Source organism: Mustela nivalis (genome assembly GCF_964662115.1).
Source record: "Mustela nivalis genome assembly, chromosome: 8".
Classification (NCBI taxonomy): domain Eukaryota; kingdom Metazoa; phylum Chordata; class Mammalia; order Carnivora; family Mustelidae; genus Mustela; species Mustela nivalis.
The window spans coordinates 75,763,478-75,786,965 of record NC_139027.1 but is presented as its reverse complement, the minus strand read 5'-3'; the positions used below and the strand labels follow the sequence as shown (position 1 = coordinate 75,786,965).

The following is a 23,488-nucleotide window of genomic DNA, read 5'->3' as shown; positions in this document are numbered from 1 at the left end:
TTTCACACTGCATCATTTTTATTAGTGAAAAACTGGCCACAAACTGTCCATCAGTGAGGGTATAGTGAACCAAATCACTATGCACAGCTATGCTTTGTAACCCTACAGCAGTCAAAACACCAAATCCAGCTACAGTATTAACACGGAAAACCACTAAGACATACTGAGTAGAAAGGGAAACTTTCAAAATGCTAGCTACAGAATGATCCAGTTATGTTCAAACAAGTAGGTTTTTCTACTTCCCATGTATAGAAAATAGTCTGGAAGTATGCACATCAAACTTGATCCTTGGATGAACTATTCTAACATTTTATAATGAGAGTATCTTTATGTACGGATTGTGTAATTTAATTTGAAAAAACCTTGCCACTTCTTGGCAATAGTCAATCTATAATCTGAGATTTCTCATTCTTTCTTTTCTAGTATTTATAATGTTGCTCTTTCAGGACCTCCTTACCACTTTGGTGGGAAAGATAGTGATGCAATCCACCAATCTTACCCAGCTTTCCCAAGTTTTTTACTTGTCCTCATTTGTGTGTGTGTGTGTGTGTGTGTGTGTGTGTGTATTAAGTTCTATACAAGTTTTATCACCTTTGTAGGTAAATGTATCCACCCCCACAGACAAGATACTGCACAATGCCACTGTTTCAAGGATCCCTTGCTCTTCCCTTTTATATCCACACCACCCCTTCCGAATCTCTTCTCCTACACCTCCCCACCTACAGTCCTGTCCCTAACCTCTGATAACCATTAATCTTTCCTCCCATTTCTAAAATTTTTCATCACAAAAATTTTACATAAATAGAATCATATTGTATATAATCTTTTCTGATTGGCTTTTCTTCACTCAGTATAATTCCCTGGTGATTCATCCAAGTTACTGCGTGTACCAATAGTTTGTTCCTTTTTATTGCTCTGTAGTATTCTACAGTGTGGACATACCATACCATAGTACAGAGTTTTAAACAACATCTGGTTGTTCAAGTTTGGGACTATTACAAATGAAGCCACCATGAACATTTGTGTAGATATTTTCATGTGAACGTAACTTTTAATTTCTCTGAGATAAATACCCAATAATGCATTTCCAGATCATATAATAGTATGTTTAGTTTTATAAAAATAAAAAAAACTGTCAAACTGTCTTCAAGAGTGGCTGTTACCATTTTACATTCCCACCAGCAATGTAGGAGTATCTAGTTTCTCCATATTCTTGCCAGCATTTGGTGTTGTCGCTATTTTTTGTTAGCTATTCTGATGACCTCACTGTGGTTTCAATTTACATTTCCCTAATGATTAAAGATATTAAACATCTTTTCATATGCTTATTTGCCATTTGTATATCCTTGGTGAAATGCTTGTCTTTTGGCTGTTTTCTAATGGGATTTTGTTTTTACTGTTAAGTTCTTTATATATTCTAGATATCTATAGTCCTTTGTTACATATGCAGTTGAAAATATTTTCTCCCATCATGTAGCATGTCCTCTTATTCTTTTCAAATGGACTATCAAGAGCAAAAGTTTTTAATTTTGATGAGGTCTAAGCTCCATGGTTTTTAAATTCATTAATTCTCATTCCTTTTTGACCTCCAGCTATTTTCAGGGGCATTATCTATCGGTACACACAGTGATTCTCATAGCTAATGAAATTAAGTTGGTATTAATGACAGTTATAACATAAAACCAGTCTTTGTGACCACTCATTAACAACCTCTACTCTTTTCATTCCAATTCAATCTATAATCTCATTACAAAGATTTACATTTGAAGTCCAGTCAACTTTAGCATGTAATAGTAATTATGGATAAGAAATAAAGAACAAAACTACTATCTACTAGAGCATTAAAACCAAACTATGTCAGCATCTGAGTAGAAGGAGTTGCTAGGCCCCAAACCTCCACAATGAAAGTAGTTTCTGTGGGAAGATAAGGAGCTTGATTATACAAAGCTTTCAAATTCTTTCTGCTCACAAGCCTAAAATGTCCGTAAGTTTAGGAAATACATCCCATCATCTGAAGCAAACTATTTTCATAATGAAGAATTAAAGCATACATAATTAGTACAACTGTTCTTTTTTGGTTTAGTCCATCACTTTTTTCATCAAGGCCTGTAATATATAGCTTTCACTTTCCCGACCACTCTTGTGTTTCTGGTTTTCTTTTAACCCCACAAGCTAAAATTTAAAAGTACCAGGAAATCAGTGAGGGAAAAGAAATACATGCAAAATTTTCTAGTGAAAGAGAGATCCAAAATCAGTTTCTTATGTGGCAACATTCCTTCCATTACAAATATGTCAATGTGATGCATGCTGCATCAATACTGTATATACAAATAAATACATAAATAACAGCAATGATAATGAACTCAGAAATGGTGGTATATTGGAGATGAAGTGAACACAGGCTAGGATGAAATCAATAAGCAATTAAAAAAAGACTGAACAATCTTAATAAGTTCACCAACCTATTTGACTTAAAGAATCCAATCCTGCTGTGATAAACAGTGGTTTATTCTGATCCACACATATTGATTTGCTACATGGGTAAGAAGAAAAGAGAGTCTAATTTAGTTTAGCAATCGAATATCCTGCCATGCTCTACTGTAAATACAAGAGCCAAGTTTTATATCTAGCTACTGCTGAGAGAGCACTGTCCCCAAATGAGTGAGTGAATATCTACTTAACCTTTTTCAAAAACTAAAAGTCTGGCATCAATAAAGTTTTATAGGGGAAAAAACAGTGACAGACCCAAATTACCTTAAATGAAAACCAAGAAAAGTAGCAATGTTAAGAAAAATATACATACTACAATGATCAGTTCGGTTCCTAATCAATATAAGAAAATGTAACACAAGGAAAGCTACTAAAATGAGAGAATTAGAAGAAATCAGTGAAATAACTGTAATATTACTATTTTATTCTAGTCTCTTAAGTGTTATATAACATTTTAGTTGTACAATTTGAGATAATATTTAAACAATACAAGAAATAGGAAATAATATGGAATTATTTCTCTAAGAATAGCCACCTGGGGACACTTTCTTCGAAGAAACAATAATGAGTTGAGAACAATAATCAGATGAGATTATTGGCAAAAAAAATTAAAAAGATACAAAAAGTATAGTTTAACAGTACCTTTTGTCAATGCCAAATGCTAACTGGTTGATAACTCCACGTATTTTTAGTAATAGAGCTTCTGATTTACTGGTAAACTAAAAAAATAAAATCAGGAGAATATATGCTGTGCTTTCAAATCACAGAAACAGGTAAAATACAATATGGCTCTGAACAAGTACAAATTGCAGACAGAATTATTTATTTGCCCAACACACACTTGTGTTAGAGCAGACAGCAACCTGAAAAAAGGAAAATAATCTCAATAAATTTGTTTTAACTCATTCTTCAAGCTTCCTGAGTGCACAATACTGAAGGGACATGTGTATGTACTAATCATTTCAGCTACTCCCACATATGGATCATAATTATTTTCAAAATACAGTCTGGTTGGTAGAAAATAGGAGGTATACATCATAAACAACTTTTCCATCCACGGGCATATTACTGTCTTCCAAAAAGCCAGCAGGGAAACTACAGACTAGTTCAACAATACTGATACTCATTAAAAAGATATTTTAACTTCTCTTCAGAATTGCCCTTAAGTCTGCAAAGGAAGCTACTAAACATTCTCAGGGGTGGTATGCAACTAGGGTGACCATAACCAGAACACTCCAGAGAATTAAAGCGGGTGATATTATTAATAATTAAGCTGAGACCTCAGGTGAACATCAGGACATGTGCTTACCCTACAGATCTTTTAAGACTTGATTTTGGATTTTTGGAAATTTGATTTGATTTTTGGAAATACCAGAAGTTAATCAGCCAAATCAGAATGGCTAAGATGTACGAAAGTGGGAAAAACAACCCTGCAGCAAAATGAAAAGTAATTTTATAAGGCAAAGAAATCAGTTTTCAGGGTAAGATTCATTCTGGATTAAGGACAGGATCCCAGGCAAAGTATTTACTCACGTGAATATATAAAATTTAATACACTGACTTTTGAAAATTGAAACATTTTTTAATACTTGAGGCTTAAAAGTATTAAAAAAAACTAACTAAATTTTTAAAACACAACTTTATTAGTATTATTATTTATGTTTCCTATGTGGAAAGGAAAATACCTCATCACAAATGTCATTTCACAGAAGGGCTGGGAGGACATGAGAAACTTTCCGACCTCCCCCCCCACCTCAAATCTGTCACATCAATTGCCTTGAAACATCCTCCACAAATAGCTATAGAGCTTCTGCTTGGATAAACTCAACGGAAACCCATCATCTCCCAAAGCAACTCACTCCATTTTCAGATAATGGTAGTATTAGAAAGTTCTTTCTTATTTTGAGATAAACTCTGCTCCACTGATTCCTTGTTCTTGACTCCGAGAGAGCAAAGAATATCTAATCCCTAATCCTTTTGGATTCCTTCTAATACCTATCCTTTGAATATTTAAAGAGCATTATCACATTCTTGATGACAAAACATAATTTTATACTCCTCCTCATATATCACATTTTTTAAAAAAGATTTCATTTATTTATTTATTTGACAGAGAGAGAGAGATCATATGTAGGCAGAGAAGCAGGCAGAGAAAGGGGGGAAGCAGGCTCCCTGCTGAGGAGAGAGCCCAATGCAGGGCTCGATCTCAGGACTCTGAGATCATGACCTGAGCCAAAGGCAGAGGCCCAACCCACTGAGCCACCCAGACGCCCCCACACATCACATTTTTAAGTCTCATACCATCCTGGCAGATCTCCACTGAATCTGGTCCTACTTATCAATGTTTTTTCTTTTTTTGTTTAAAGATTTTATTTATTTATTTGATGGAGCACAAACAGGGGGAGCAGCAGGTAGAGGCAGAGGGAGAAGGAGGCTTCCTGCTGAGCAGAGAGCCCAACGTGGAGCTCAATCTCGGGATGCTGGGACCATGACCTGAGGAGAAGGCAGACACTTAACTAAGCCACCCAGGGACCCCTATCCATGTCTTTCTATTTTTAAATTTTTATTAACTCATAATGGTGAGTCCATCTTCTTGACCAAATTAGAAAGGATCAACTAAAGGGCTAAAAAAATAACTGTTGAGTATCCATCTATCTTTTCAAGCAGCACCAAACGGATTCTCTTGAATGGGAGGGTGGGGAAGACGAGAAGTCAAATGGAAGGAGGGGGCTTTGTAACTCTCTTCCTGGTCTGGGAAGCTATACAATCGTTATGGTTCTCCTGGTCCAGAAGGGCTCCTCTAACCCAACCTCTCATCCCTCTAGCTTGCTGAAAGCTGAGATGAAGCTTTTCTCAAATCCATTCCCTAGAAGACCCTGATCTCGTAGGACCTTCTAGACATGCTGAGGCCTGGGCTGATCTAATATTTGTTCACTAGACTAGATTCCAACTGGTCATGAATGTGATCTGTTCCTAAAAAGATAGAGTGTTCCCTCTGCTAAGCAACCAGAACTATCTTATAGTAAAAATAAGAAACTACAAGATCCATGGTCTTTGCTTCTGTATTCTAGATACATTCATTTTAAACTCCCCATATCTCTTTGAAACAGTTAAAAAAAAAGTATTTCCAAAGCACTCTGTCAATTTAATATACAAAGAGATAGAGTATAAACATAAAAGGTATTGATTTTTAGAAAAATACACAATGCAATTTGGAGTCTTCAGAAGTATAAAAATTTTAAATATAGATCATATTCATCAGTTTTAGTCATAATATCCTAGCCATGAAGGCCAGGGATAGACCGTGTTGTCTCCAGCTTCCTCCGAGCACTTAATGTACCAGGAAAAAGAAACCATTCAAATGGGAAGATAGTATTTCTTTTAAATTAAAGTGCTTTTATATCTTATTGCATTAAAGAATACCCTTAATCCCTTATTCCTGCTATGGAAGGTAAGGGTAACAGTTATTATAATAAGCAACATTTACTAAGGAATACTGTTTCAGGCCCTGTGGTGAGCACATCACCTTACTCTCTCACTTACTTTCACAACAACCCTATGAAGAAGGCACTGGGTTTTGTCCATTTTACCCTGGAGGAGATTGGGGCTTGAGTGAGATGACATGGCCTGAGATCATTCATCTGATAAATGGCTGTCCTGACATTTGAACCCAGGCAGCATGACTCTCAAGTTCATGGTTTTAACCCCTAACACAAAACAGTGTTTTGTTCTGTTTTGAAGTTTAAAAAAAGAACACATTGTTAAAGGGTTTTTTTTCTCTTTTCTCTTAGGAGAAGACAGATTCTAATTCTTTTTTTTTTTTTTTTAAGACTTTTATTATTTATTCGGCAGAGAGAAAGAGAGCACAAGTACACAGAGCAGCAGGCAGAGGAAGAGGGAGAAGCAGGCTCTCCGCTGAGCAGGGAGCCTAATGTGGGGCTCAATCTCAGGACCCTGGGATCATGACCTAAGCCAAAGGCAGCCGCTTAACCAACTAAGCCACCCAGGGGCCCCCAGGTTCTAATTCTTTTTTTTTTTTTTTTTAAGGATTTTATTTATTTATTTGACAGACAAAGATCACAAGTAGGCAGAGAGGCAGGCAGAGAGAGGGAGGAAGTAGGCTCCCTGCTGAGCAGAGAGCCTGATGTGGGGCTCGATCCTGGGACCCTGAGACCATGACCCGAGCCAAAGGCAGAGGCTCAACCCACTGAGCCATCCAGGTGCCCCTAAGATTTTCTTCATTTATTTGACAGAGATCACAAGTAGGCAGGGGTTGGGGGGAGAAGCAGACTCCCCGCCAAGCAGAGAGCCTGATGTGGGGCTCAACCCCAGGACCCTGGGATCATGATCTGAGCAGAAGGCAGAGGCTTTAACTCACTGAGCCACCCAGGCGCCCCTCCAGATTAGGCTCCATGTTCGGCAGAGAATCTGCCCGAGATTCTGACCGGGGTTTATGGACATAAGCAATTGCTCTGAAGACATGGTTGGCCATCTAGCAGAGTATGTTCTAGAAATACATTATCAAACATTCTATAACAAGAGGATTTGGAGGCAGTAGGAAAGGGAAGGATGGGACTATGTGTACTAGTAAAAACATTAGTATTTGCAACTGTGCATCAAATTGCTAATCTTTCTAAGTTTGATGCTGCCCACACTCAAGCCAAAGTATAAGAAATGTACGAACCATTAACGATGCTCCATAATAATGTGCAACAAATCGAAGGGTCTTGCATATAACCTTCCTCTTCTCAGAGTCAAAATCCTGAAGAAATAGGTTTTTAAAAAGAAAAAGCAAGTTGAGAAAATTAAATTCTTGTAGCAGGAAGGTGAAAATTATCAAGTATAGAAATATATGATTTTTTTTTTTTTTGGAACATACCCTGAGGAGTAGGACTCCATTACCCTGATATTTGTTCCTATAGAGAGTTGAACAGTAGCTGCAGCCTTCTAGAACTATAGCTATCAGATCTTTTCTTGTTTAAACACTTAGCTCAATAGAATTTAGATATGAGCACACATTTTACAGTGTGGAATACCCTAGGGATTCTCTGACAAGCAAAGATAAGAAGAAACCAATTTTCCACTTTCTTCAATTTGAAAGTTAGGAAATCAGCCCTATCCCTCAGTGACTCAGTGAAAGATTCAGTTTCTCAATCCACCCATCCCCCCTGACTGCCTTATCCCCACTCCACTGTATGTATTGTTCTTTACATATTTTCTTTCCCCACTATGTCTTCTTTTCCAAAATCCTTAAGATGTGTGACTCCTTGATTTCTCCCTCACAGAGTCATTTTTCTCATATCACTATAATTTTTGTTCCTCTACCATAAAGCCTGGGTAAGCATAAACCACCACCTTAACTAGAAGTGGAAAAGCTTACCTGAAAAATATCGTATTTACTTCCAATTATGACCAGAGGTATTAGAAATGGGTCGATTAATTCACGATCCTGTTAACATATTTTATTGATTATTATAAATTGCTTAGTACTATGTATTCAGAAAATTCTATTTACTTCTAAAAATATACCATTTTAGTCTTTTTAGAAATGTTGATTTGGCTTGACATAGAGGTTGTCTGAATTTTTAACTTTCACTTGCTAAATTATATACCTCAAGAATAAAACAAGAAATGGCAATTCCTAAATTACCATATTTATTTATTTGTTATATTCTGTCCCATTTTCTTAAATAACATGTCATCGGCCTGTTTTTATTATTTACTATTTGGTATTAGCTTTTGTTGCAGTAGCATTTACACTGCACGGATGGAAACCATAAACTATCAGTTTCATCCTCATATTCCCTATAAAGCTGGGCAACGTAAGATAGTGCTGCAGGTTTTCTAGAAAATAATATTCATGGTTGTACTGAAAGACCTGTGTTACCATCGCTGCAACTTTTCAATTTAGTTAGTTGTCAGATAATCAAAAGATATTGAATATATGACAGACACTAAATGAATGTAAAGTACAGAGTGACAATGAAGGCTGTGAAAACTCTACTCACTGCTTAAACTTGTAGCTTCATCTGCTCTTTGCCAGGTGACTTTTGTACAGTCCGTTTTTTATCTTCATTTTACAGAGGTTATAAAATCAATATCAAACTACTACTTCAAAACTCTATTTCTTTTGATTGGTATAATATGCCATAACAATCACAGTGAATGTCTAACAAGAAGACATGAGAAATCATTTTCCTTGTTTTTCTCTCACTGAGGTTTTATTAAATTGCTATAATTTTCCAGTGAACAAGTTCATCTACATCAAATGAATTTCAAATCATGCATAAAAATCTAAGGAAGCTGTTTGTGATGTTATCTTTAACTATGTATGGGCCTAAGGATTCCGGGAATAATCCCAACAGTAACTCACTGGATGGTCCTTCTGCATATTACTCCATATCTTCTGTCTCATTTCAGAAGCTGCTTTAGAATTGGTCTTGCCCAGTTTCATTATCATTTTATCCACATGGCTTTTTGTGGCTTGCAACAGATTTTCCATGGTGGGCCAAAGGTCATTAGGTTTCGAAAGATCCAAAACAAGAACAAGAGAAAATGTCCTAAAAAAAATAAAAACATTTCTTAAAAAAGACTCAAAGTAATTACAGTCTTGAAACTTTATTATAATGAAATTTATTCTCTAAGAATAACACTATCGCTTAAAGATCAAACAAAACATTTAGCACTTTTCTAAGACAAAACACACACAGAGACAGCCCAAAGTTATAGCCTTATTTATTCCAGCAATTTACTCTAGTGATATTTAAGTGTTATAACCAACAGTGGCACTGAAGGTTTTGTTTGTACTAATAATAATCCAATTCAAATAATCTGCAAGTGATCAGGTCCAACAATGTGATGATCCAATCCAATTTTACTGTGTCCTCTAGAGAATGGAAACAAAGAATGAGAGCACAAGCAACAACATGACAATTAGGTCACAGAGAACAGATGTACGGATGGCCCCAGGCAGGGGACTATCTCCTTTACTAAATCTTTGCAACAACCCTTCCGAGAAGATGTTATGATGCCCATCATATGGATTAGAAGTCCGAGGCGCAGATTTATAGAACTAGTAAACTGTAGAGCCGTAGATCCAGAGCCACACGTCCTGATCTACGATGGGGCCTCTCTGAATGCACACCCCTGGTGACCATGCACACCACTGCCATCATCACATGAATGTGTACTCGTGTTCCTGTCAAACAAATCAAACTCATCAACAACAAACCCACAAAAAAATGGGCAAAAGACACCAACAGACATTTCTCCCAAGAAGATCTACAAACGGCCATTAATATATGAAAAGATGCCCAATATCCCTAATCCTTACAGTAACATAAGGATTACTAACATACTCCTTAGGATAGCTATGGTAAGACAAAAACAGAACAAAACACCAATAACAAGTGCTGGTAAGAAAACAGAGAAATCAGAATCCTTGAGCATTGCTGGGGAGAATGTAAAATGTGAAATTCCTCCTGTGTTAAACAGTATGCTGGTTCCTCAAAAAATTAAGCAATTACCATATGATCCAGCAATTCCACTTCCAGGAGTATTTGAGATCAGGGACTCGAACACGTATCTCTACACTAACGCTCATGGCAGCACTATTCACAATAGCCAAAAGGTGGGAATGACCCAAATACCCATCCATGGCTGAATTCTTCAACAAAATGCAGTATATCCACCCAGCAGAATACCAATGGAAGGAAATTCTCACACGGGTGAACCTGAAGACATTCTGTGGCGTGAAAGAAGCCAGACTCAAAGGACAAGTACCGCACCACTTCATGAACAGGAGAGCCCTAGAGTAGTCGGATTCACAGAAATTCATAGTTCGTATGAAGGTGGCTGCCAAGGGCCCGGGAAGGGGACTGTAGGGAATCAGTGTTTCATGGGGACAGAGAATGGAAGTTGGGAAGAATGAAAAAAAATCTGGAGATAGTGGTGATGGCTGCACAAGGAGTAGATACATGTACACTTAAAAGTGGCAAGGGATAAAATGTGAGGACATTTTATCAAAACAAAAAACAAAAGGAGTATTTCAGAACATGGTCATAGTAAGTATGAAGAGCCATAATCACAAGCCAGTATGTTCCCCCTGATCAACAGGGCAACCATTCTGTTAGATATAGCAAGGAATTACAAATACATGTTAGTCATTTTATAATTATATCAGTTCTTTTGGTTAGAGAAAAACCAGCTATTTTGTGTAATTCAAGCGAAACAGTAACTAAATTCTATACTATAGGTCTAACTTCAGAAAATAGTCTTTTATACAGTAATTATCAAGGTTTGCTATAAAATCAGCACGTCATTAAGTTGTATAGCTAATCAGATCTACATCATTTTAATAAACCCATAATAGCTTTACTTGACTATAATAATAAATAATATATATCTTTATAAGAAATTAAATTTATTGTAGGGGGTTAGTATGGTTGTTTAAAAAACACACTGATTATGGTTTTACTTTTTTTACTGTGGTAAAATGTTATGTAACCAAAAATCTATTATTTTTCCAAATAAAAAGTAACTTGAGGTGAAAACATAACAGAATACTCAACCTTTTTCCAAAATTAAAGTTTGTATTTCCATTGCACTGTACACACCTGTGTTATTTTTCCTTCATAGCAAATAACAGCAAAATAATTTTTGAGTATAGTTGACAGACTGTCACATTAGTTTCAGGTGTATAACTTAGTGATTGACAAGTTTATACACGATGCTGTCCCCACTGTGAGTGTGGCTGCCGTCTGTCCCATTACATCACTATTACGATATCACTGACTGTATTCCTTATGCTATGCCTCTTATCCCTGTGACTTACTCATAACCAGAAGCCTGTGTCTCCCGCTCCCCTTCATGCACTGTGCGCATCCCTTCACCCCCTCCCTCCGGCAGCCATCAGTGTGCTCTCTGTATTTACGTGTCTGATTCTGCTTTTGGTTTCTTTTTTTTTAGATTCCATTTATAAGTGGATTCCTATGGTATCTGTCTTTCTTTTTTTTTTTTTTTTTTTTTTTTTTAGATTTTATTTATTTATTTGACAGACAGAGATCACAAGTAGGCAGAGAGGCAGGCAGAGAGAGGGGAGGAAGCAGGCTCCCTGCTGAGCAGAGAGCCCGATGCGGGGCTCGATCCCAGGACCCTGAGATCATGACCCAAGCCGAAGAGAGAGGCTTTAACCCACTGAGCCAACCAGGCACCCCTGGTATCTGTCTTTCTCATTCTTACTTATTTCATGTAGCACAGTACCCTGTAGGCCCATCCATGTTGTCTCAAATGGCATGATCTCCTATTAAAAAAAAACAAACTTTTTTTTTTTTTTTTTTTAAACACAACCACCTCTTTAAACAGGGAATGAAACCACAGGAAATGCTCCATTACAAATTATGTAAAGTCTGTTTAATGCACTTATAATCATTGTATGAAAGATAAACAGTATCTAATAGCATTTGGCAATATTATTTTTCACAAGTTGCTGGGCTTTGTCCAACACAAGGAAATTAATTATGTGTCAAATTGATTCCAGTCACAAAACACTCTAAGATCTGCAACAACATTAGGCGTGAAATGTTTTTCATGAATTCCTTAAGCACTCAGCAAACTACTTTGGATGCAGGCCTCCAGCTTCCCTTCTGTGTGTTTATCAGAACCCTGACCTCCCCTCGTAAAGCAAGCCACGGCTGCCCTGGGCTTCCAGGGAACGAAGACCCAAGAACTCACAAAGTGAGACATTAAAGAAGCTGTGGGAGAATGTGGCTTCCTGCAGAAAGCAGAATTTCCACAAGACCATCAGGCCTGGAGCCTCTTGGGCCAGAGGAGGGGAGTGAGATCATTTGACAGGGTGATGGCAGCAGAGTCATGGCCAGAACTGGAGCCAGCTCCCAGCCCAGTAAGAGCAGCTCCCAGCCATTTGCTCTTCTTTCCACCTCAGGCCACAATGCCTGGCAGCTCTGGTTCCTCAGCATCTCTCCCGTCCTGCCTTCTCTCAACCACACCAATAGGAGTGGCCCTTATTCCCAGGGGACCCTCCATGATTTGTCTCTGTTAAAGGAGGACAAATGAAAATCTATATAGCGGTAAAATTCCATGTTGCTGAAACATAATGTCAGGGGGAAATGGTGGTTAAACGTGAAAAAGCAAGATCTAAACACACATAGAAAACATCCCTAAACTGTACAAAGTACATTTATAAAGGCTGAGGACACTGAAAGAAATACCTTGGCATGTTAACAAGAGTTATTTTCAGGTGATTATGGGTACTCTTACCTTCTTCCTACCTTTCAGTGTTTTCCCAAGATCTCTACATGAGCATATGAGCATATGCTACTTTTATAACAAGTAAAAGACAGCTAATGAAATTTCTTTAAAAGAAGGAAATAACACTGGACAAATAAAGCCAACATTATCAGCAAACAGCTAGCTTATGGAAAAACAATTGTTCTGTTCAAGAGAAATCAGTCCATACCCTAAAGATCTTAACAGCTGAAATGTAACAAGTAACTGTCAAGCCCTTTGTATCTGGTCCAGGCAGCAGCAATGGTTTCTGTTAACTCTGACAAGAGTAAGATATTTCAGATTTAAAAATGCATGTTTTCCTTGGCTAAGACGTATTCCCAGGAACACTGCGAGAAATGTCACAATTTTCCATGTCTGATTTGGCCAACATGTGGGAGTCATTGTCAGGGAACACAACCAAAGAGTTTGAGGTTTTCCTCAAGTTCCTATTTAAGGTCAGCAAATAGAGAGACTCTGTCCCTCCTCTAAGTCACTGTTCCCTTGGGTAAAGCTTCTGGGGTACTAATTAGCATTAAATTCGAAGGTAGATTTAAATATCCAGCTGAAGAAAATGCACAGGGCTGAATTAGCTCACACTTGGGCGGGTACTCAAAAGAACCAAGGTTTTTAAATTTATGTTTGCCAAGTGAATTCATTGCTCAAGTGTTATTTGACTTATTTGACATATCTTGTTTGTTTGCTTGCAGGCTTACAAAATATGTTACCAGTTGGAATGCCAGCTGTCAGCACAAACCAAACCCTGCTTTTTTTAAACATCTCTTGGAAAAGCACGACACCTGAAGAGCACAGAAAGGAAGGGAGTGTAACCCTTCAGCAACATAAAACTGCCCCCTCAAATTCTGACTCCCAACAGCCCAGGCATATTCATTCCTGGACACTACTGGGTACGTGACGAACAACTGTTCCTGGGTTGGGCTCACTTACCGTAAGGTATCACTTGTGATGGGGATGCTGATTAAGTCCAATAAAGACGTGCCTCCACCTAGTTCCCAGAAGTGAGCAATATCTTTCGGCTGAAAAAACAGGTATTTTTCATGTTATTATTATTATTTTATTTTTCAATACTACTTAAGTTCGTAGCATCAGCTAGTAATAATTATGGATACAAAATATTGCAGTCCTCAATAAACCTTTTCTTGGCATTCAAAGCTTCCCTCTTTCTCTTCCCAAAATGCACTGAGACATCTATTCCAAAAAAACAAGGATGAAACCTTAACATGGTAGGTGGAGAACAAGAAGAGACAGAAAAACTAATTCCCTTTCAAAGGACTCCTAAGCACTGGGGGATTTTAACAGTGAGGCAGCCATGCAGCTCGGGAGTAAGAGCATCTATTCCGTGACAACCGTCTTTGACTACTAACTAATGGCTTCTCTGCTTCCTCCTGGTTGCTCAGGAGACTTTGGGATACCATGTCTGTGTGAGGAGCAGACACACTGCTTCCATTTGGAACTCTTAAGAAACATTAAATTTGAGAAAGACATTCAATCTTCCAAAACGAATATGGAAAAGCCCAACTTGCCAACACAAAGTTTAGGGGAAAAAGAAAGTCACATGAGTTTTCATATATCTATTGCCATTAACCTGGAAGAGACAGTCGTTAAAGCAAGTTTTAGAGAGGGTGGCTGGGTTATGGACACTGGGGAAGATATGTGCTATGGTGAGTGCTGTGAAGTGTGTAAGCCTGACGATTCACAGACCTGTACCCCTGGGGCTAATAATACATTATACATTAATAAAAAAAATTTTTTTTAATTTTTAAAAAGCACGCTTTAGGTGAGTATTTTTGACAAATTATCATCTCATAATCACTAAGATTGTTTTGCTATTGATATTTGAATATTTGCTGTTAATATATTAATCACTAATGTTTATGGGGGAAATAATTTTTCACTGCAAAATCTCCCTTGAATCACAATTTGACCAAGGGAAGTTTTTAGAGCTCTTCTCAAAAGTGAAGCTATGAAAGTTATTTCAAAGTTTCCAATGAAAATGATAATCCCATTTCTCTGTCTTCGTTCATATTAAAATTCATGTGAGTCACAAAAAGAAGGTTTTCCCACATCTCACTATATTATGTTGTTTCTTTTCTTTTTAATATCACAGTCTTAATAACCAATCTTCACTGGCAAATCTAGCAACAGGCAGTTTTAACTAATGATCTAACATTTGGACTAGATCAATCTGTAAGAATTTGTCTCTTATGGGAGAAGCGCAGTATGATTGTGCTTCCATACGCCTAACTCTAAGAAATGACCTTTTTTAAACATTTTTTTTTAATATTTTATTTATTTATTTGACAGAGAGAGATCACAAGTAGGCAGAGAGGCAGGCAGAGAGAGAGGAAGGGAAGCAGGCTCTCCGCTGAGCAGAGAACCCGACGCGGGACTCGATCCCAGGACCCTGAGATCATGACCTGAGCCGAAGGCAGCGGCTTAACCCACTGAGCCACCCAGGCGCCCCAGAAATGACCTTTTTTAATGGGAGAACTCCACATGAGGATTCTATTTCAGAATTTTTTTTATCCTTCTAACATATGCCATAAACTCTCCTGTCCTAACTAATCTCCAACTTTCCTTTGAGTCGAAACAAGTGAAAATAGGATTGTAACCAATTATGGCCTTAGGTCTCAAGTAGTTTTACTAACTTCAAGATATACTTGTAAAAATGCTAATAATTTGGATCTTGAATAACATATTTTAAAAAATATTCTACAGGTCAAACTCGTATTTTTAGCAGATTTTTGGGGGTGACAGGATGTAACAATATTATTCCCACTTTAAAGAAGAAAAAGTCACATTAACACAATTAATATAATGTGTCCAAAAACTGTACAAAAAAGTTACAAGGGAAACTTACTCCAGCATTCTAAGGCACAACCCAGAAGAAGGCTAAATTATTTTCACAGTTTGGGTTGGCTTCACATCTGCAAAGGTGCATTTGAAGTCTAAAAGCACATAGCGATGAAATGTACAACTGGCTATGTTTACTGATTATAGATAAGACAAAAATCTAAAACAAAGTTGGCATTATTAATTCTCCATCTACAGGCACAGCAATATCACTTAAAAAACCACTCACTATATTATGCCCTTTTGCTCTTCTTCCATATGTATATTCCAAAGCTAATGTTGGTTTTGGTGGCTCATCCCTGCATGATAAAGACAGACAGTGTTACCATCATGTGTTCCCTTATGCTAACCTATTTTACCCAATTCATTTTTGCTTCCTCTTAAAAACTTGTTCTATTAGGGAGAGAAGTTAATTTGTGGAATAGCACTGAGGTAAAGCTGCTAAAAATTTTATATAAAAAATAAACAAGCCTTCACAAAACCATCTTCGAGGATTTTATTCACAGCTGCAGAGACGAAAAATGGTACGTGCACAACGCGGTAGCCCTCACGGGCTCTGTCAGGGCAAGCAGAGAAGGTGGTGTGGCTGCCCAGGGCAGGCGCCATGTCAGGACACAGCTCTCGGCATTCGGGTCACAGGGGAAGCGCAGAAACCAGATGTGTGCTTGGCCCTGACGTGGGGAGCTGGGAATCGAATGATTATCGATTCACTGAAGACATCAATGGAAGATTTAATGTACTTCTCTATCTGAACTCATGACTCAAACACAGACATCATTTAACTAGTGAGAGCTGCAAACTAACAAATTACATCAAGTCCTAAAAACAGACAAATGAATTGACGAATTACTGGCACAGCAGCTAATACTGCTTGGTAAGCAGTTTTATAGAATATATCTACTTATTTACTGATTTCATTTCTTATTGTAGTGAAAAACACATAAGATAAACTTACTTCTTAACCATTTTTACGTGTACAGATCAGTAATGTTAAGTGTATTCACACTGCTGCACAAACTCTCGGCCTTCTTCATCTTACAAAACTGAAACTGTATACCCATTAAACAATAACTCACTATTTTCCCCTCCCGCTCCAGACCCTGGCAAATACCATTCCCATTCTACCTTCTGCTTCTGTGAATGTGACTGCTCTGAGACGCCTCACAGAAGTGGAATCATACAGTATTTGTCTTTTTGTGACTTATTTCACCTAGTATAATGGTCTCAAGGTTCACCTATGCTGTAGCATGCATCAGAACTTTCTTCCTTTTTAAGGGTGAACAGTATTGGTATATATCTTTTTTAATTTGGAGAACAAAGAGAAATCCTTTTTAAATTTGTGATTTATATATTTATCTTTATTAGGTACTTTGCATATCATCCCTACATATATCTTTTTTTGATACATATATAGTAAAATGTTCGGTTGTATTTCCTTTTTAAAAATTAATTAATTAGTTAATTAATTAGACAGGGAGAGAGATTACAAGCAGGCAGAGAAGCAGGCAGAGAGAGGAGGAAGCAGGCTACCTGCTGAGCAGAGAGCCCGATGCGGGGCTCCATCCCAGGACTCTGGGATCATGACTTGAGTTGAAGCCAGAGGCTTAACCCACTAAGCCACCCAAGGCGCCCCTCGGTTGTATTTCCTAAAAGTTACCAATTTTCTTTTACAAAACAGACTGCCACTTTTAAGACAAAATTTATAAGCTCTGGTATTTAGCATATAATAGGCAGAACTGTCTTTTTTTCTAAGTAGACTACCAAGGAACTGAAATTCAGTTTAGTGTCATATTTCAGCCTAAGCTGATATTGTGTCAGACAACTTATTTGTAAAAAGAAACACATATGGTCTAGAAAGAGCCATCATTCCTGGGGATGGAAAGATGATACAGGTGTCAGTATGGATGGTTCTTCCAAGAAACAATTCTGTTGGTGAAAGGAAATTACACAAAGTCAGGATTCTATTATTTGAATTCTTTATTTTTCAAATGGATGATGTTTCTTTAATGTAACCTTAAGAGAAAATTCCATCTATGTTGATGTTTTTGGAGAAGTTTTAAGACATAGGTATTAGAATGAAGGGATCTCTTCCAAAATCAGTTGAAGACTTTACTTCTCATTTCCTGCAATGCCCACTGATCATAAACCCAAATCTTAATCTGATGGCCATACAGAAGGTTAGGAAGTATAAAAAACACATGGTAAAAGGTACAGTTTGAAGACCAACATTGTGCTTCAAAAATGCTTCCATGGGCAATTTAAAGATTAGAATTAATGTTCAATAATCATGGGCTAGGTAAAATAATAAACCAAGTATCAGAGTAGCACAGCCAAAAAGCAGGTAAGTAGTATCACAGTTATGTTCATTTATTCCCCAAATAGGAAAATTCAACACTAATCCTGTGTGTGTTTATATCTACAAATTGCACATTTATATATATGTATATGTGTGTATATATACCAAAAAATATGTATATACATTTTATTTGCTTATTGTTGTTTTTGTCTTTAAAGAAGCTCTTAAAGACCATATTAAGAATTCACTAAGAATTAATACTATTTGGGCCTCAAAATTGTTCTCCTTCCATATGCCTTTTAGAATCTAACGTGCCCTGTACAACTAGAATAAACAGAAAATGTAGTCTAAAGGTTAACATAACACTTACCTGTCAAGACACCTTAGAATAATAGTAGTCTTTCCCTAGAAATTAAAGAAGAAAGAATACTCTGTTAATGTCATCCACATGTAAAATTTTGTTATTGTTCATAATTGTGGCCAAAAATAGATTTTAATCACTTGAATGATAAATTACCTGGAAACTAGAAACTTTCAGAATTGTTCCTAAGTTTGATAAGTGGAAAAAGTTAACTGTCAACTTTCCATCACAGTGTAACTACACTGCTATTATTATAATTATAAAGTCCTGCAGATGACAAATACTAGCAAATCATACCTCACTTTAGTGGTCAACTTGGCAGCTGTCTGAAATTTTCCCTCTATTCATCAATGCTAATTACTGGTTAAGCAGATGATTAGTGTCTTCTAAAATGTTTTTAATTCCAATTGTTGAAGTGGAAATAAAGAAGAAAGATTACAAATAAAGGACATGCTGCAAATATGTTCAAAGTAAGCAATCCAGATACTGGGTTAGAGTATTTCTTGTTTATCATTTTATTTTTAGAAAATAAACTTATTCTAAGTTTCTTGTTAGGAGTCAGAACATATAGGCTCTGGTCATCTCTGCCACTAATCATGAAACTTAGCTTTACATCTTAGGGATTGGCTTAGTGGCTTAATCATTGACTTTTTTTTTTTTTTTTAAGATTTTATTTATTTATTTGAGAGAGAGAGAGAGAGACAGCAAGAGAGGGAGGGAACACAAGCAGGGGGAGTAGGAGAGGGAGAAGCAGGCTTCCCACCAAGCAGGAAGCCCAATGTGGAGCTCAATCCCAGGACCTTGGGATCATGACCTGAAGTGGATGTTTAATGAATGAGCCTCCCAGGAACCCCTGATTTTTTTTCTTAATAGTAAAACTTTAAAAAAAAAATTCTCTTACAAGAAAAGAGATACAAGAGGAGCAGCAGGTGAAGTTCCAATGGAAGAAGCTTTTGGGTTCCAAGGAAAATAGTTTGGAAAATCCCAGAATGACAAAAACAAAGAACATTTGACTAGATATGTGTTGTCCTTAAAAACCTATGATTTTTTTTTAACCAAAAAAAGTATGATCACAAATAAATTACTCTAGATTATATCTGGGATACGATCAAGTTTATTACTTTTTTATAATGGGAAACATAAATAATTGAAATAGGACCAAAAATGTAAATTATTGGAGGATGTCTATTGACAGGTATTACATCAAAGTGAAAAACTAAAAGCCACCTAAATGTCCCCAAACAGGGGATGGGCTAAATTAATTACGACAATCCTTGTATGGAGTAACACGCAGCTGTTAGGAATGGTGATATAGGAACATATTTACTGACATCGTAAAACATTTATAATAGATTAGCATAACCCTGTTTTCAATTTTTAAAGTATCTTTTCCTGCTTTTTTTGAGATCTACATACCTACACATACACATAAACAGATCCAGAAAGAAGCACAGAAACACTTACCCAAAAATAAACAGATCCAGAGGGGTACTGCTAAGCTAATCGTGAATGCTTCTAGGTGATGGATTTGCAGATTATTTATTTATTTTGAAAGATTTATTCATTCATTTGAGAGAGAGCGAGCATGAGCAACGGCAAAAGGCTGAGGGAGAAGCAGAATCCCCATTGAGCAGGGAGCCCTATGTGTGCTTGGTCCCTGGACCCCAGGATCATGACTAGAGCCAAAGGCAGATGCTATGTCATTCCCGTCACTTCACCTCATCACATGGGCATTTTATCATCTCAGATCATCACAAGAAGGGTGAGCACAGTGTAGTAAGGTATTTTGAATGACAAACCACATTCAACTTGTATTATATTGTTATAATTGTTTAATTTTGTTATTGTTGTTAATCTCTTACTATGCCTAATTTATAAATTAAATTTTATCATAGGTAGGTAAGTATAGAAAAAAACATAGTATATACTATGTTCAGTACTATGTGCAGTTTCAGAGATTCACTGGGGGGTCTTGGAGCCTTGCAGACAGGGGGAGACCACTACACCTAAAAACTAATGTACTCTATGTACAAGAAAACACAGAATCAGAACGAATGTATTTTAGAATTAGAAGGAATCTTAGATATAATTAGCCAATTTTCTCAAATTCTCATGGTCCAATAATGTTGATTTAAATATTGATTTAAATTTCATGTAAATGTGTAGTATTATGTGGTGGTAATTCCAAATAAACATAAACTCAATTCTGGGCACTGAAACAAACTTTTAGATTATCATTAAAATATGATCCAAATTTTTTAAAATCACTAGTGAACTTAGTGTCCTCTGAGAGTAGATCCAGAGACTCCTAGCTCTCCTGGTTCAGTAAACTCTGACCTAATACAAGTTCACTTAGAGATACCAGAATGAATCCTGTCTTTCCTCCCATTACCTCAGTGACATTGGAAGTCCAGTCTTTTTCTCTGAAGCTCTAATTCCATAATCCTCTATGCATCCCTTCATCAGGCACAATAAACCCCTCCCTTCTTCCAACATCCTTCCACTCTACAGCTCCAGCTCCATGATTAGCGAACTCCCCAGTAAACTCAACTTCTTCAGAATGTGCTCTCCACCTGCTGGTCTTACCTAAAATACGGCTGCCTCTGGACCACTTCCTCTGCAATCCTGTTAAAGAAGGCTATTCTTTTCTACACCTTATGTACTTCAGGGCTCTCCTTCCTCCCCAATGTCACCTTTATTATTTTTTTTTTTAAAGATTTATTTGAGAGAGACAGAAAGGACAGGGAGAGTGAGTGGATGGAGAGGCAGGGGGAGAGAGTCCTCAGGCAGGCTCCCCACTGAGCATGGAACTAACATGGGATCCATCCCACAACCCATGAGATCATCAACTGAGGTGAAACCAAGAGTCAGAGGCACAAGCGACTGAGCCACCCACATGCCCCCACCCCCCAACCCCCTTCAAATAATTATTCTACTTCGCTCCTTTTGCAAAAGCCTTAGAGGTTTGTACCAGTCTACTGTGATGGTTGTCGTCATCTTCTCTGGCTCAGTCTCCCTTTCTCTCCCAGCTACTGTCATTAGCCTTGTTAACTTCAGACCCACATAGGCATGGGCAACCCACCGAACATGCAGACGTCTCAGTGCCTCTGCCTCCTCACATAGACTCTTCCCTTCACTCCACTTCTGCCATACATCACTTCCAAGGTTACATCTTCAATCATGTCACCACTGGAAACTATGTCCAAAATCACACATGCCAACACATTCTCCAACTACTTTTTCAGGAATCCCGAAAGTAACAACTCTTTGGCCCTAGTAAGAGGCCTCCAAAGTCCACTGACCAATCAACATTTCTCCTTCTCCATCGACTCCCTCCTACCTCCACATCTCTCATTTTCCATCCTACAGTCCATAGTTTATCATTACAATTACCCTTGCAAATATCACCCCCTCCCCAAGCTTTCTAGCTCTGTACTGCACCCACTTGGCAAAAACCAACCCTGATAAACTCAATCAACTCCTTTCCTCATGCTGTATCCACGTTGAGTGAGTGATGACGGCAAAAAATTATACATGCTGTGCGGAACGCTGTCACCTAAATTCTCAATCCCCATCATCAAAACAGCAGTCAGCAATGACAGACAATCCTATCACGTTTGTCTAGTATGTTCTCTCTCCCATTTATTGCAACTGCTATTTCATAGGTTTTTCTTGATTCTCTCCTCTTCACCTGAATGACTCTTTTTCCTTGCTTCCTACTCTTTAAGCTCTGGACATCACCCTCTCTTCAGGGGGCTTTCCCAGTCATCCAGCCTCTTTGGCTGAAGTGAGAGCCCTGGTTTCCATCACAGCATCTGTCTGGTGCGATGCTGTACAAGTACTAACAAGCAAGTTCCCACACAGCAGAGTACATATCTTTCATTTCTATTTCCCCAGAGTCGGGCAGGATGCCTGGCACACAGAAGATGTTCAAGAGCTGTCTACTGGGGGCGCCTGGGTGGCTCAGTGGGTTAAGCCTCTGCCTTCGGCCCGGGTCATGGTCCCAGGGTCCTGGGATCGAGCCCCGCATCGGGCTCTCTCCTTGGCGGGGAGCCTGCTTCTCCCTCTCTCTCTCTCTCTGCCTGCCTCTCTGCCTACTTGTGACCTCTCTGTCTCTCTCTGTCAAATAAACAAATAAAACCTTTAAAAAAAAAAAAAAAGAGCTGTCTACTGAATGGATGAATAGAAGTACGCAAAGAGAGAGGAGGCAGCAAGGCAGTTAGTTTCTCTGGTAAAGGGTGATTATGATTAGCTGAAGAATAGAAGCATTAATTGCTTGCTTCTCTTTATTTTTCAAAATATTGTTCTGCATAAAGCATGGACTCAGATACTTGAAAGAACAGCTGCCTCAAAAAATTATGGGTGGGTGGACACAGCCCAAGACAGGGGAGTCCTCTGGCTACCTGGCCACTGATACCACCTGGTAAAGAGGTAGCCTCGCTGATGCAGAGCTTAGTTCCAGAAAGTTCCTCTGGGGTGCCAGTTCTGAGGTAGGGCCTCAAGATGCCCATGTGTTTCCATTCTCTCTCCACCCCTCGCCATGATAGCCAGCCCAGGCTGGTCTGCTGCAGAGTGAAGTGCTTATGAAGGGAAAACAGCCAATTCAGATCTGGTAGATGAACATGCTACTGTATTTTAATTTGTATTCCCTTGATTGTGAGTAAAATTGAACATTAAAATATACATTTAATGACCAAAAAAGGGAGAACAATATCCTCAAAAGTTCTACCTATGTCAAGAGAGTTTGCCAATCTTCAAAAGCAAAATTAGTTTTGATTTACATAAATGAAAATAAATACCCGGCTTGAATAGGCCACATACTTCTCTTTAAAAGAAAAGGGTGGCTTCACAAACAACAAATAAAACAGAACTAGGTTGGGGGCGCCTGGGTGGCTCAGTGGGTTAAGCTGCTGCCTTCGGCTCAGGTCATGATCTCAGGGTCCTGGGATCGAGTCCCACATCGGGCTCTCTGCTCAGCGGAGAGCCTGCTTCCCTTCCTCTCTCTGTGATCTCTTCCCTTCCTCTCTCCTACTGTGATCTCTCTCTGTCAAATAAATAAATAAAATCTTTAAAAAAAAAAAAAACAAAAAAAAAAACAAAAACAGAACTAGGTTGTCACAACAACAAAGTTTAGAACAACTGTTAACAGAGAGTGACTACTGGGGATGCTGGTGGGACATTTC

General features: G+C 38.0%; 1 protein-coding gene across 10 annotated transcripts in view; it reads right to left on the bottom strand.

The window, feature by feature from the left end:
* The window catches only part of DYNC2LI1 (dynein cytoplasmic 2 light intermediate chain 1), a 68,322-nt gene that overhangs the window by 35,304 nt on the left and 9,530 nt on the right, over positions 1 to 23,488 (bottom strand). For 8 of the 10 annotated variants that reach the window (XR_014315994.1, XR_014315995.1, XR_014315996.1 and 5 more), the window contains exons 3-10: positions 18,315 to 18,349; positions 15,878 to 15,947; positions 13,723 to 13,811; positions 8,864 to 9,050; positions 7,871 to 7,939; positions 7,175 to 7,252; positions 3,133 to 3,209; positions 2,463 to 2,533 (exon numbers count right to left, since the gene is read on the bottom strand). Coding sequence is in view for 5 of the 10 variants with exons in the window: in XM_082746957.1 (XP_082603083.1) it covers positions 2,463 to 2,533; positions 3,133 to 3,209; positions 7,175 to 7,252; positions 7,871 to 7,939; positions 8,864 to 9,050; positions 13,723 to 13,811; positions 15,878 to 15,947; positions 18,315 to 18,349 (676 nt within the window). In the remaining 5 variants the exon portion in view is untranslated. The remainder of the gene's footprint in view (positions 1 to 2,462; positions 2,534 to 3,132; positions 3,210 to 7,174; positions 7,253 to 7,870; positions 7,940 to 8,863; positions 9,051 to 13,722; positions 13,812 to 15,877; positions 15,948 to 18,314; positions 18,350 to 23,488) is intronic. The other 2 variants (XM_082746960.1, XM_082746958.1) reach the window with 1 other exon arrangement.